General features: G+C 35.9%; 1 protein-coding gene across 2 annotated transcripts in view; it reads right to left on the reverse strand.

Moving 5' to 3' along the window:
* Positions 1 to 16,450, reverse strand: part of OTOGL (otogelin like) — a gene marked incomplete at its 5' end in the record, with an annotated part of 379,802 nt that overhangs the window by 120,108 nt on the left and 243,244 nt on the right. The window contains 6 exons of one of the 2 annotated variants that reach the window (XM_082742761.1): positions 220 to 374; positions 1,966 to 2,064; positions 3,816 to 3,882; positions 8,367 to 8,415; positions 9,371 to 9,410; positions 10,507 to 10,601. In XM_082742761.1, coding sequence (XP_082598887.1) covers positions 220 to 374; positions 1,966 to 2,064; positions 3,816 to 3,882; positions 8,367 to 8,415; positions 9,371 to 9,410; positions 10,507 to 10,582 — 486 coding nt within the window. Of the gene's footprint in view, positions 1 to 219; positions 375 to 1,965; positions 2,065 to 3,815; positions 3,883 to 8,366; positions 8,416 to 9,091; positions 9,151 to 9,370; positions 9,411 to 10,506; positions 10,602 to 16,450 lie in introns of those variants that run through there. The other variant, XM_082742762.1, reaches the window with a different exon arrangement.

Raw genomic sequence — 16,450 nt, forward strand, 5'->3', positions numbered from 1 at the left:
CTCCCAATCCAAAGCCCCATCTCAATAAGAGAGACTCAATTTAGCTACAAATTGGGTCCATCCCATTAAAAACGAATCCTTCTTCTTCCCCAGTCAGAGCCCCAAGTATTTGCACTATGATTATTATATATTTTCCATCATTTGTGCACACCTTTAAGAATATAAACTTTGCCAGGAAAAAAAAAATCTTTAAGTTAATTATGCCCTAGGATCACCTACCCATACAGTGTACTGAGGCTCCAAATTACCACAGTCCTTTGCAAAAATGTAAGAACAGTTTCCTGGGAAATAATAGTAAATGCCATCAAAAGTTTCAAAGTGGTACTGTCCCCAGGTTTTGCAAATCCCATCTCTGCCATTGCCCATGTTTGGCACTGAAAAGAAATAAGACAATATTTAATTGAATAAAAGAAATTATTCTGGCAAGGTTCAGTTATGGTAGGTGATTCCAATTTTCATGAAAATAAATATTTTCTTCTTTGGTGGTCAATATCGCAGAAAGAAACAACCAATATAAAATTTTCAGTTGTTCTCAAAACTATTAAACTCTCCTAAAGGAAAATATGGTTTCCAAGTTGCTTTGAAGAAAGGTTTTGTGTTAGAAACGTCTTTAAATTTTGCTTCCAGAAGAAGTCTAGAAGAAGTGAATAGTAAGGAAAATAATACAGTAAAAGAAGGTAACAGAGATAAAACAAACACAGTGGCATAGAAAAGAAAGAAATGTTACCACCGAGTGCCCTAAATATTTGCATAAGCAGCCGTAGAGTGTTCCAGACTCTGCAATTCTTTCAAAAATATCTCAATAGTATTCACAGAGAAAAATAACCATGACAAAAGAAAGATCATGTTTATATGTCTGAGACCTTGGGATGGGGAGCATTAGTCATCCAAAGGATGCTGGAATTTAGGAATTCATAGCCTTAAACTGGCCAAATGTCAAACAATATTCATCTTAAATCATACAACTTCATTTCATATTGCCTTTGTGACTACCTCCCTTCTTCCCTTTGTGGATAACCCTCTATTCTATATTAACTTTCTAGGTCCTTCCCTTTAGGATAATATGGAAATCAATTACCTTTACCAAGCACTCAATATAAAACATTTTAATGCACGCTGCTGTAGGGAGCACAGAAATAAGGCACAATCATTGTCTTTGTGTGTGTGTGTGTGTGTGTGTGTGTGTGTGTGTGTGTGTGATTTTACCTAAATTTTTTAGCCTTGACCATTGTCCTTTTCAGGAAAAAACAGAGCAATTCATTGTTCAGTCTTCTCTGACAGTATGCCTTACCTCCGTTGCAGATTTTCACAGAATCTTGTACTTTCCTTTATAGCATGTGGTTTAAGTATAATGAATATGTATCTCTTATGTATTGTTTTTTTTTTCTAGACTGTAACCTCCCAGAGGGCAGAAGCATGTCTGTATTACTCACTATTGTATCCCCAGTGGCAGGTCTGGGATTTAGTAGGTACTCCATGAATACTTATTAAACAAATTAATATTTATCCTTACTGAGGTAGGAACCTATCCCAGACAATGTGGTTAAAAATGTTTTAAAGAACCCTCTGCCTTTGAAGAACTCTCAAAACTGTTTCTATTTTATATACAGAATGTCCAATTAATTCAAAGTAAGAAAAAGAGTGGCTCCAAATAATAAGTCTAATTTATAAAGCAGAAACAGAAACAAGTAAGAACCTGGTTTAATGGACTGATATCATCCATCCATGAAATGGAAAAAAAACCAAAAAACAAAAAACCTGAGGAAGTAGTAGAGATCAGTGAGAAGCGAAAGTAGACATATGCATTTTCTTTTACATTATTTCTAAATTGTCTGAATGAATTAGGGACACAAGTTAATGCATAATACGACTGCCTCAACTCCCAGTGCATGAACACTGATGTAGCCAATTACACCTTAAAATTCTCCTTGACTTATAATTCTCTCAAGTAGCCCTGAAACTCACCAATCTGGCACCGTGTCCCAAGTGCCTGAAATATTTGACAGTCACATGTACCAGTCTTAGAACAGAAAGCTCCGTTAAGGCATTCATGAGGACAAGAACCTGAAGGACAAAAAAAAAAAAAAAAAAAAAAAAAGTTATCTTCTGGTGTGCATCAATTCTTATAAACATAATATGTCAAGATTTAGCTTGGACTAACTGTAACCATTATTAATTCAAACAGAACCCTGGGCTTCTTGCCTTGATGAGCTAAAGAATTAAGCCCATCGAGTCTCTATCTAGTTCATTTCATTATGTGTGCTGTGAAACAAGAAAGACAAGCTTTCACATCTCAGACTACCCTGAGAGCAAAGGTTAGCTTCCTTCAAGCAATTGAAAGGTCAAGTTCCCATGTAAGGAATCCCTGTCCCAGATGATGAGAACCAGAAATGAACAAGCTGCAGAAGATTCCATTGACGGAGTTTGGCTCGGCTGCACGTCCAAAGGGTTCCATCTCCAGGAATGAGTGTTGTCTTAAAGTACTGTCCATTGTTAACTCAGGGAATCAGACAAAGTATTTTAAAAACCCAAACAGAAACTCTCATTTCTGAGAAGAAGAATTAAACATTTTTTTTATTAATATGTAATGTATTATTTGTCTCAAGGGTACAGGTCTGTGAATCATCAGTCTTAACACGATTCACAGCACTACCCATACCATATACCCTCCCCAATGAAGAATAAAACATTTCATTCAAAGTGTGTGTGTTAATTAATCTTCAGGCTCCATTACAAATAATACATTCTTTCTGACCCATACTTAATTTTAATGGGATCTAAACCAGCCATCACCAAAAATATTCTTTTTCGTGGAAAGAAACACTGCCCCAAAGGATTCTGTTGAAAGAACAAGCAAGAAACCATGAGCTTCTGAGTAAGTTTTGAAAATGCAAATGAACCACAGTGAAAACTTTCCCTCTAATAAGGAGGGAGGACAAGGAGCAATCGGCAAATTTCAAACAGGAAGAATTTAAGTAACACATCAAGAGAATGAGAACACATCTTCGAGTAACCACAAAGTGGTACCTCTTTGGACTACGTTAAGGTCGTGGAAGACAGTTAACTAGCTGAGATGATTAAACACAATTCTGCCCAAGTCAAGAATTAGAAAACGCCATTGTCTTTCTACCTTTAAGATCCACTGAGCTAAAATATCTCTTTACACTGAAACACCTATAAGTCTCTAAGGACATCTTAACTGAGGAAAAATAAGCTGTTTCAATTTTGATCATCAATATAGGTAAAAATTTATGTTTTTCACAAATTTAAGTGAAGTTTCTTCCCCTTTAAATTTTATCTTAGATCACAATCTTACACTTTTTACAATAAATAAACAAATGCCTAAACACCTAGACAAACACATGTATCTCCTTCAAAAATTTATCTACAAGCCCTGTTTATTCTCCTGAAAACAACTATCAATCCAAAACTAGCCAGGAATTGCTATATTTTGAGTAAAATGAAAAAATTGAATTAAACTTCAAGTTCTCATGAGCATTCTGCTTAATGAAAATGGGAAATGGGTAAGTAAAAATAAGGAGGCCAAGGAAACAGGAGCCAGGAAATGATGCAGAAAAAAATCGTTTGATACCCAGATACTTCCTGATCACAGATTTATCAGCCTACTTTAATTGTTTAACCCTGCTTCTTTCCAAACGTAATTCAAATTTCTACATGAAGTGAACTTAACTGTTCCCATTATTACCACCCTGGCTCAGCTTCCTCCTTGCATTAAATGGCAATAGTTAATTCACTATATCCCTCAAAGGGGACTTTCAAGAAAGCAAATACAAAAACAAAGGTGTGACACCGACCTTTTATTTTGCTCTCACCCCAATTAATAGCTTCATGGAAGAAATATCTTGAAGACGTTGCTTCCAACTTTGAAAAACAGAAATAAGAATTCAAGACAGTTAAATTATTTAATTCAAGCCCAATAAGCAATCAGGAAGTCTGGGAAATAGCTACAGAAACAGAAATTATGAATTGTTGACTCTATTTTGTTGGCTTCTGGAGGCAACAAAGGAGGCTCCCAGAAGAACCCTTCGTGGTTAGAGGACAGGATCTCAAGGTTTGGTTTTACCTCTTACCTGACTTTGACGAGTCTCTGTCCTCTCTGAGCTCTTTCTTCTCCTGCCTCCTTGTCCTCCTTGAAAAAGAACCTGGGTGGATTCTAATCTTTACATTAACTAACTGCTTTGCCTACAGAAGAAGCTCTTCTCTGATATTTCCAAGCACAGATGGGGCTGGAGAAAACACATGGGGCTGATGGACCAACAGACGGGGACGTCCACACTGCCTGCAGAGCCATCTGTGAGGACACCAACCACAGAAGCTTCTGCTGCTACAGAGAGAGTGTCCCCCCCTCAGTCTCCAAAGAACTGACACTTTGAAGTCCGTAGAATATTCAAATGTATCTTTTTATAGATTTCCCACCACTTTAGGGTAATGGTTAAGAGTATGAATTATGGGATCAGAGAAACCTGGTTGAGAGTCCTAAGTCTTCCAGTCCATATTCTTAGACAAGTTCCCTAACTCTTAACAAAAAGAAGTTTTCTAACCTCTTAGCACCTTCTTTCATTGTCTGTAAAATGGGAATGATGGGTACCTACTTAATTGTGCAGTTATGACAATAAATTCAAATAACGTATGTAAAAATTCTGGTGTAGTGCCTCACATAGAAAGAATTAGCAATAAAGATATTTATATTAATCTAAGCAGTCCTGAAAAACCTTAAGATTTTTGGAAGTCAATAGAGCTTACTAGCAAATAACTGTGGATTACTGAAACTAATTAATTAAGGATTTTTACTCAAACTCATTGATAATTTAGCATACGGTCTAAAGCAATGTCCTTTCAAATAGGATTTCTATGTTCATCAGAAGAACATACACTCCCAAAGCCTACCATGTAATTGTCAAATTGAGTACCAGATGTTGTCAGAAAATCTGGAAAGGGTGAAGACAAGAAAAGAGCGGTGATAGGGAATGTGACTTCAGGTCCAAAGTCCTACCTCAACAAATCCCAGTCTCCTTTCCACACACAGTTTTATTTTAGTATTTTCCAGCGAAGTAGTTTTTCTTTTAATAGCCAAACCTGCTCCAAGTCAGAGAAGAGGACTTCCACACTTGCTCTCAACTTTAACACTCCTTTCTAAACTCCTTGCTTGATACTATGCCTCCAAGTTCACTGTTTCCTGTTCTTATTTCTCCCAGGTTTCATCCTCACTGCTCAATCTCTCCTTTCTGCTTTTGCCTCTGTCTTCAAATTAAGTTAAACTCATAACAGTCTCTAACTTTGATTCCCCAAGACAGCAAATATTATCTTGTCTGTAGCCATCTTGTTTCCAACTGCCTACCTCTAGCACAGCCACCAATAATTCTGGGCACCAAAATCTGACTTCAGCTCCAGTGAATTATCTGCGATGCTCACTAAAAGTGTATAGTGGCTTCAAGTCTGCCTCATACAGGCTTATAACCTTGAACAAACTGTTTAACCTATGCAGCCTCAGTTCCCAATCTATAAAATGGAATAACAGTAGAACTGTATTCAATGAAATGGAGAGAGTAAAGCCCCAATAGTAGAGCTGGGCACGCAACAAGGGTTGTAAATGTTACCTAATTTAATTATTAGGCAAAAACTGAATACATCAGACAAGAATAGACCAAGACTAGAAATATAATTTTTTTGACTCAACTCAGGCTACACCTCCATGGAAAGGACAATTGCTCAACATACCAGCCTTCTGGCCACAGAAGCATCCTAGTTACCTTGGAAACCTAATGACCACATGTTTCATGCATCATTCCACATTTCACCAATACTAACACAAGACCCATACATAGCTTTTACTTTTTAACCAACCTGAACTCATAATGGCATCTTACATTTATAATTGGGAACACTTTTGTTTTTGAGTCATATAAATAACGGCAATTTATGGCATCTTAGATACGATGAACAAGCTGCACAGAAATAGTTTCTTTACTTGCCTGCCTTCACGAGGCATTGAGTATCTAGGCAATAAGCACCATTATTCATTCTATGTCTCTAGCACCGTCTCTTGAATGTCGTCAACAAATACCAACTGAGTTGAATTTTAGGCATTATTCAAATGGGAATAATCTGCCTGCCAAGCCTGTTCAGAACCATGACTATAAAAGATTCTCTTGAATCTCCCTCCACATCCTCTCAGCCCACCTGCATCTGGGTTTCTGTGCACATTAAGACCCTTCAGCTTCAAGTACTGGTTTCTTTCTTTTTCTGCCTCAGGGCAAAATCCAAGTAGGAAAGACCACAAAAAACGCCTCCCTGGGGATAAAAGGTCTCCCAAAGGCCACACCTCAATCAAGGAGAGACAGGAATCAGTAGATAAGTACAGGCAACTTCCCCCATTCCTTGGAGAAACAATTCCACAACTAATTCTACACAGCTCCTCAGGGGACCCCCCACCAAGACTGAGCCTCAGGAGCCCCTCCTCAACATACTAAGATTTGCTCCTTCCTGGTCTCACTTTTCTATCCCCCACCAAATAAATTAGCTGCACCTTAGTCTGCCTGAGCACCTGCTTTTAGGAGACAAATTTTGAAATGTAACCCAAATGCAAAAGAATTCCAGGCAGTGGGTGCCTACATTCACATAATCGATAAAAAGGTGACAGCCCATTCTTTCTCCTTGCTGATAACATCTCCACAGGACGTGAGAAGCACAGAGAAACCGTCTCCAGGTGAGAAATCTAGAGAAAAATGTGTGTGGCACAGAAATACACCACAGGCAGGGGTCCATGTCTCCCCTTTCTTGGCTCTTTGTGTATCTCATCGTCAGCATATCTGAACCCTTACTTGCACAGATGTCTCTCCACCAATGCTCCGTCTTGCTAGAGCAGGAGTCGTGAATCAGCAGACAAGAATGGCCTTATGATAGATGAGATCCTAAACAGTGCAGTGTGAGATTATGACCTCACTGCCTTTCTTCTTCAGCGTTTCTTCTTTTAAAACTTATTCAGATATTACATAATGTTGGTGCATGTTCTCTAGCTGCAGGACATTGAGGAGCCAGTGTAGGTGGCCTGTTCTTCACTCTTTCTAAAAGGGAACTGAGGACAAGGTAAGTGTGTTCCTCACCTACTAACCAAAGTTACCTCTGTTGGGGTAAATGAGACAAATTCTAGAAATATCTAAACAGACAACAGTATAACCCCAACCAGACGTCACTTTATGTGACAACTTTGGGATATATTTCACAGATTTTGACACTGGTGGGCTCTCCAAAATGCAGTTTCTTCAAAATTGGATTTTCTACTAGAGTCATGCTGATGTCTTCTTGTGGATAACATGGTCAACTGACAAACATGTAGTTAAATTTCTCAGAGAAAAGCCATTTTAACCACTTCACATGATACATAAGTATTTACGTACACAAAACACTTTTTAAGGAAAATTTTTAAAAAGTGTTTCCATTCCAGGCTTTTGCCCGTCTAAGCACAAAAAAAATTCTATTGTGAATAAGAATAAATTAGTTCTGTCCTCTAAACTGTCAAATCCATCTTCTTCATTTCTCTTTAATTAACACGAAAATATAAAAATTCAGGCCTTTACCAGAAAATACTAGCAGCATGGATTGCAGTTCAGGATTTGACAAAGGCCTCCTTAAATACATAAGCCATTTGTTATATAAATACCCACATCACATTACTTGCCCACACACATCTTTAAGTTAGGATTCTCTATTTTCCCAACTGTTTTTTATAGACAAATATATTTTTTAAACCACCTCTTTGAACATTCCAGTCAAAGTTTGAAAATATTGCAATTATGTTATCCAACATCCCTTATTGAAGGGGACCTGACCAAAAGGGCCTTCTTGGATTCAGGGCTACACGACGCTCCAAAAATAAAGATCGCCTCCCCCTAAGTGTCTCTCACTGAGATTTGTCAGACACTAACAGAGCTGTCTGTCAGGACACCAGGCCACCTTCGACACCCTTTTGCACCATGTATACCTTTCTCTGCCCCTTTTTACTTGTGTTTGTTCGACTGTCATTGCTCTGATATCGCGCTTAATTTTTAAACCAATTAAAAATTTCTGACAAGTTGATGACATTGAATCTCCCACACACTGTGAGCCTATCGGTAGGTAATGGAGGTGAACAGCAAAAAAAACACTCGAGCAAAAAGTTAATGTGAACGGAGCATGGATTTGAGGGTTGCAGAAAAGCAGTGGAGAAGTTACTCTGCCTCTTCTCCTTCCTGTCTTGTTTTTAGCATTTATTCCCCTTCACAAAGGCCTCATTGTTGAAGTGACAGCGGAGTCCCAAAGCAGAATGGATTATTTCTCTGCCTCTCTCCATCAGAGGCATAACCTACCTGTGCTGCTAAAAGAGCTCTTTTCTGTCGATTTTCATTAAACCCGTTTCTGGAAGAAAACAAAAAGAACTTGTATAGTCAAAGGCCCCTAGGCAACCTGAACAAGCCTTTCCCAGGAGAGAGCTGATGTTTTCCTCCTGATTTCCATCACTTTATCAAAGAGGTCTTTCTTGGTTTAACATTTAAAAGGTCCCCCTCCCCTCTTGGAGGGGTTACGTTTGGGTGGTGGTGCTGTCTCATTTTACAAAATTCAAGAGTGTCCCCAGATCTCTCCAATCTCTGATGTACACTGAATTTTAGGAAGGAACTTCAAGACAGAGAAATAAACAAAATCTTGTAATATTGTAGCACTGACACACACGGTATTTTCTCCACATAACTTCATAAAACTGCTGAGGTACGTATTTGCCAGAAGCACATAAACTTTTTCCAAACATAATACTTCTCTCCCTTTCCATGTCATAAAGCATAGATTAACGTTAATGTGAATAAGCACATCAAATTGTGATCTATCAAAATCAAATGATGAATGGAATTCTGCTTTTCATTAAGCAGATCAGTTAAGTCCAAAAATGATTTTCATTATTTAGTGCTAAAACAATTTTATTGTTTTATTATCAAAAATTGCTTTATGTTAAGATAGAGCACATTTATAATAAACAATGTATATTAATAATAACAATATAAAAGGGGAATTTACCCAACATAACATCTTTATAAATCACTGAAGTGAAATTAACATCTCCTTAGTATCTATAGTCATTGGACACCACCAAGAACTCATTTTGTAATTAAACTAAAAAGAAATATTTTTTCATCATAAATAAGGAAACGAATGGCTGATAATTTTTAATTTTTGGAACTGCTTTTAAAGAACACATCTCATGCCTTTACTTTGTAAAATATCTATTTTTTTTTCAAAAACAGATACATTTATCCACTGAGCTATGCTCATTCCCATTAACCTTATGTTTTAGAGGACAGAAAGAACAAGAAACACTCACTTTGATACTTTCGTCAAGATGGATGATCCGCAAATATATCCTGCCAGAGATAAATATGTAGAGATAAGAATGGGGAAAAAATTATTCAGATATCTTGGTCTCATGCTCTGGTTATTAAACAGATCATTTTAACCTAGATTCTAAAACATAGACTGAATTTTGCTATGAGTTAGTTTGCATTTCCTAGTGGATTTTAAGCAGCCAATTCCCTGTGAAATATTAGAGGGACTGTTAATCTGGATAGAAGGAACAGGGTACCTAGATCCAGAGAGACATAATACAGTGAAAGGAGCACTAAAATTGGAGTCACAGATCCAAGTTTTAGTCTCAGTCCTACCATTTAGTAAATGCCAAGGTTAAGCAAGCTAGCAAACACATAAATAAAATGATGGTAGTGGACAAGTGCATCTTGAAACTCCCCTCCAGTTCTCAATGCTCTATGACATTTTCTCCTTGGAATTTCAGTCACTACAAGGACTGGAAGATGGGGACCATGGCCTTGCTAGTCTTCCATTTCAGTAACTTCTCCCACTTCCCCTACAAGCTCCAAAATATACAGCTCTTTTCAGGGATTAAAAACTAACAAGTGAATGTAAAGAAATGCTTTCCCCATGAGAATATTCTATAAACATTAATTTATAAATAAAATTGCCATCAAAAATATTTGAAAACAATTCTTAGCCCTAAAAAAACCAAAGCCCTTCTTATAAACAAGTTTTTACCATTCTCCTTTCAGATCATGCATGAAGAAAATTTAAGTACTCAATTTCTCTTAATTTATTATAAAATTCAAATGTCTAAGTTATACAGAAAACTACTATAAATCATCTTTTAGAAAAGAAAAAATTAGAATCAGAGTTTCTTCCAGTATAGTTGCCTAGCATGATAAAATCCAAATTTTAAGATTTGAAGACTCAAAAAAACGAAAACCGAAGTCCCAAATTATCTACCTTACTACAAATTTTCAAAAAGGTGGTCCATGTGTCATTTAGTATATATCCCTTCTAATGACTCCAAAGTGCTCTTCTTATCAGTTGCAAGAGAAACTAAAACACAATAAAATCTTTTAAAATAAATAAATAAATAAATAAATAAAATACAATAAAATAAGGTTAGAATTTCATATAGGTTCTTACCTTGTAATGAAAACAGTATATGAAGCAAGAATACACTCCGAGGTATCATTAAATTGAGTTTCCTCACAATGTTCATTTCAGTGGAGCCTTTCTCCCTGAAATGCAACCAAATTGTTGGTCTTTACTATGATGGCATCTTAGGAGTATGTGTATGAGTAGAGGGCTTAAATTCTTATAAATATAGCTTCGTAGTAAAGCAATTCGAAAAGAAATTCCAGTCTTTCTAACTACATACAGCATCTGAAGCTTTACAGGTTGCAGGCAAGCCTTTGGCTGAGTGTCTCATTAGTGATGCATGGCAGCTGCCTACCTAAGCCCGGATCAGTTACACCCTATCCCACTCCTGCACATCACACACCTTTTTAGTCTATACTAGCCCTTTACAACTTCTAGAGACAGCAGCATCCAAAATACAAAAAGTCTGTTGTTATCTCCTAATGTCACAGAAGATAACCATGATTGCTAGCTGTTGGTATATTATCTGTGTTTTATTCATAAAATAATTACCTGTCTTTTGAACAAAGGTGAAATAACATCCTATTAATCATTTTTAGAATGTCCAGATGTTCCCATTCCTTTTTCTTTAGAAATTAAAAGTAAACTAGGATTATGTGTGCATAGTTTCAGTGCAAGTCCCATTACAGTGTAGTTTAAGTTGACATATTCCTGGGCCCACACATCTTCCTGTGAAACATTCTGCAACACAAGTAGAAAATAACACAAGAAGACGATATTCTAATATCTGATTTTACAAAGAAATTAAAGTAACTCATGCAGCCCTGAAAACCCTCCCTTCACACTCCATTTTTTTTTTTTTCCATCTTCTGTGATGAATACCTAATTAGACAGAAAAGGAGGGCTTCTTACTCCAGCAGGAAGCACATTCTGCTCTAGAAGCGACTGGCTGACTACCCTGCTGGGAATCACAGAACACTGCTAATATTTCATAATGAACCTTACAGAGATGATCTGAGCCCCATAAACGATTAAAGCCATGCTTATATAAGGGGAGTACATACCCTATAGTGGATTTCATCCAATATCTGCACTATTACCACACTTGTTCACAGGATGGGGGCATAGTAGTAAAGAATGTCTGATTACACAGGAACTATCTTTTGAGACAGAAAAGCACAGCAGTTAGTTCTTAACATCTTGTTGTACTTAGACACCTCTTCAGCAATGAATTTTCATTCTTCTGTGAAGTGTCCTTGATACCCTATTATATTGCATGCCTATCTATTATATAGACAGTTTCTTGTTTAAGTCCCAAACTCAATGACCTTTCACTCTTGTTCTAAATGAACTTAATTCATTTCCATTGCCTACATGATTGCTAATTCCATGAGCCAAGAGAAGATGTTTGCCTATAAGTTCACATTTTTAGCATGAAAACACATTATAATTCATTGAAATTATAAGACTACACACCTATCTACAGACACATTACTTACACTTGCACAATTCATTTTAAAATTTTCATGGATAGGTTTAAATAAATGAAGTATAGTATATGTTTAATAAATATTTATTGAAAGTTTATTCATGATTACTCTTAAACTAATTAGACAGTGAATTAATATAATTCTAAACAGATAGGCTTAGTTATTTATGGTTATACCTTAAATATTTGTCCAAAATTATGTGTCTACTCAACCACAATAGAAACTATAAAATATTCTAGATACTTAAGATGGGAATACAGAGTAAATTTAAAAGTTAAGCTTGAAATTTACTTAGAGAATAATAATTTTCCTTCAAAGAAATTCTTACTTTGGTCCTCCAGAGAAATTTTTAAATTAAGAGAGCAATTTTTTTTTTTTTATGCAGAATGTTTATTAACTCTCTGGAAAGGGTAGAAATTAAACTTAACAAATATACATATTCAGTCCCCTCTTTAATTTACAGTAGTTTTTCTTGGCTTCCTCATTTCCTGTATAAGTCAGTATAAAATAAAGAATTAAATAAAATAAAGTCTAAAATAAAGAAAATGAACCATAAATCAGATTTTAGGATTTTTTTCCCAGTCTATTTAACTGCTTGTCTTTTTTCTTTGACCTTGAAATTTTTCACAAATGACACACATGTGGGAAAATCCCAAATAGAAACCAAACCTTAATTTCATGATTCAAAAAATAAAAACATTTCTGTAATACTCATAGTTTTTTCTGAACATTACCAGAACTTGGTGAGAAAAGGTTAGTATACAGAGATATAAAGGCATGTAAAAAGTATTTATTTCTAATGTGACAACTCTGAACTTCTCATCTCAAAATTCATATAGTATCTTTAAACTCTTGATTCAAAATCATCACAGCCATTTTCACTGGTTTAAGTTGGAAATTCCAAGGCTATATCATCTGGCATTTTTATTATGGTTTTTCTGTTTTGAACTATATGCATTTAAAAACTATAAATTGTTTTTTTCTGTGGAAGGAAATTATAGAAATCACAACAGAAATTTTCAGGGTGACCACTGTTCTATAGAGAGAGGTTTAGTGTATGCTTTTTTTCTCTTGTTCCTCCTTCCAGGCTTACAGTCAGTAGGAGATTAGTAAAGGAGAATGAACAGCAGCAAAGAGAACAATGACAAATCCCAAGGTCTTTTTCAACTAACTACATTATGAACTCATTACACTAAATGGTAGGTTGCATGAAAACAGGCAAAATAGACTTCCATGAATAGCTACAATAGAACTGAGAGTTTAGATAAAAGATTAGACCCAGAGCCACAACAAAGGAATTTATGACTATTGCTACATGTAGTTATTAATGTCAAAATTTAGTTGACAGCTTTTATATTTCATTCTACCGTGACAAAAGAACTTTGGCAAAAAGTGAGTCAGCTATCGGCTTGTGAAGAGATATTATGTTCATAAGAAGTCTGAGGCGATACATAATGCATGGAATAAACAGTTCTCTTTCTGCTACAAGAGCACTGCTCATTTTCCCACATGGAATATGATCTTTAGAAAGTTGACACCTGACAGCCTATTGGACTCAACACGCCACATTAAAAACAACTGGCAAAGATGGGAAAACGTTGGCCTTCTACATCAATAATTTAAAAAAAAAAAAAGGAGTGTGTATTTTTAATGAAGTTCATTATCTTTGGGTAAAATGAATGTTTTTGGTGATTGATATAGCACTCATTTTTCATTCATTGAGATAAAATCTAAAGGAGATAACATTCGATTCCCATCATATCACATTCTACTCGTGAAATGCAATTATTTCTCACTTTCAGGTCCAGTGATGTTATCCCAAATTTGCTATCATTGAACAAACAAAAAGAATCCTGTATCTTTGACATGATTCTAACCACTCTGAATTTAACTGCCTTATTATGAGACAGTTCTGCAGTATTCTATTTATGCTTTCAGGAGGTGTGTTGCTTGGCAGTTTCTGAGATGTTTCATATCATTTAATTTACAAATGGCATTTTCTTAGCTTTTCTGGATAAAAGACATGATTATGCATCATAAGGGATATCTGTGTTGGCCATGATTTCAATCTAAAGCCCACTCCTAGTAGTTAATGTATTGTATCTCATAGGGACATTCGTTTTTCAAGTTGCTATGGTGCCACTGATTTGCAATCCTAACTGATATCTTGAAAGAAGTAATGTTCTTACAACTAGTGTTTTCTTGTCAACATTTTAAGATAATTTTAAGATATAATGCCAGTATTTCCTATAGTTCTCTTCGTTCTCTAAACTATTATACACTACGGATTTATATTACATAGTGTAATATATAATACACTCTCTATATAATAATATAAATCAAATTTGTCTCCCATATTTTCAATTTTATTTTGTATCTTCAATCATTTTAGGTGTTCTTATTTTAAAGTTGCTGAGGGATAACGTTATTTGAATTTCTCAGGAGGAGGAGGGATATCAACCTGTTTTTTGTTGTGTTTTCTTCTCATACTTAGGATGAATACCTCATGGCTTTTGTGATTTTGAATTTTGGGTCCATATCTGTAGGTTGTTTTCTGTGGGAATCCTCTACTTCAGGGCTGAGAATATGCCCCACTAGAAAAGACTGCTTCTCTCGGCTGCTTCAAGAAATTTCAGTTAATCTCAGTTTGAGGATTCCCAGACTATAAAATATATATTCAAATCCCAAACCCAAAGTAATGGAAGGCCAGAGTCTAGTTTCTACTTTGGTTTTGGCCTCTGGTGATATTCCTTACATTCTTGTGAACTCGTCCAACCACTTAAATGGATGTTTCTTTTATTTAATTTAGCATATTTAAGTATTTCACAGCTGGCAAATATTTAAATCATTTAATCTACCATATTGCCAAAAACAGAATCACCAAATATCAATGACCTCATTTTCTAAGTTCCTAATTTATATATTAGCAACTTACTTTTCCAGCTGAATTACAAACATGTAATGTGCAGCCATCTATGATTCATAGACAAATACTTATCTAATTTAACTCTGCTAATTTTAACCAAGTTATTCCAAACAAATACAAATTCATAAAGAAAGCATATCAAAAATGTCATACTTGGATCAAATTATTTAAAACATAAAAGAAAACCTCTTACATATCTAAATGTCATGGTTGGATGACTTCATATTGCATCAACATTTCAACTTAAACACCTGACAACCTCATTTGTGACAACAGCCACTGCAACAGCCACTGGAAAACCAAACATCAACTTATCATCTTCCACGTTTCCTAAATTGACAAGGCCGGTACAGGAAAACTGTCTTTGGAGACATACAGCATCACTGTGGTTTTCAGCAGAGCAGAGATCAGTATGAAAACATAACTTAGAAGAAACCAAAACCTTGACTGTGATTTAAGAACCTCAGAAGGTTTGGAAAATCTCAAAAAGAAATGTCCTTTATCATGACATGCCTTCCTCCCTGGCTCCTAACCTGAATTAGAGTCTTACTGAGTTATATGCAAAATTGTTACCATTTCCTCCCAAAAGCTGCAGTAAAAACAAACACATTATCTTGGAAGGTTTTCTTTAGCCTTCTCTGCTAACAAGGTAAGTTTATCAACTTTACATTAGTATACAGTGATGATTCTCAAACTTTGGTAGGTGTAAAAATCACCTAGGGAGTGCATTAGAAGAACGGATTTCCAAACCCACCTCTACTACATCCCATAAGTTTTCTGATCCATGAGTCTAAGTGGATTAGACACCTGTACTGTAATAAAGAATCTCACTTTGGGGAAATTAAATACCAAGCTAGTTCATTGTAGTAGGAGAAAGGAATGCAAGTGAATTACAAATATGGGAGCACTGACAGATCCCACTGGAGGGAAAGATGTTGAGAGTAGAAAAATTAAGTGGAGGTTGGAAGCCAGCCTCACTACCCTCTTGTGAACAGCTCCTTACTTGGGAAAATAAAGTAGGCATGTTATATAATTTGCCTACTCTTACCACACTCCTTATGCACAAAAACAAAAAAGAAAAAAAAAAATTCCTCCCAAATGCAACACACCTTGATTCTCACCATGATAGGTGGGATAATGGCACCCCAAAGACATCCATGTCTTAATTCTGAGAACCAGCAAATTTTGTTATATAGCAAAAGAGACTTATGGAGATAATTAAGTTAATGATTCCTTTAACTTAAATCCTCATGGGTTCAATGTAATCCCAAGAATCTGCATCAGTGAAAGAGAGAGCCTGAAGGATCAGAATGAAAGAGAGATTCAAAGATTGAAGAAAGAGCCACAAACACGGATTTCAGGGAGTTTCCAGAAGTTCAAAGATGCAATGGAATGGATTTTCCATTCCAGAGCCTCCAGAAAAAATTCAATCCTGCTGACATCTTGACTTACCCCAGTGAAACTCACTTCAGGCTTCTGATCTCCAGAATTAAATAAATTTCTGTTTTAAGCCACTAAATTTGCGGTAATTTGTTAAAGCAGCAATAGGAACCTAACGCACTCAATTCTCCTT

Source organism: Mustela nivalis (genome assembly GCF_964662115.1).
Source record: "Mustela nivalis genome assembly, chromosome: 7".
In the NCBI taxonomy this organism is placed as follows: Eukaryota; Metazoa; Chordata; class Mammalia; order Carnivora; family Mustelidae; genus Mustela; species Mustela nivalis.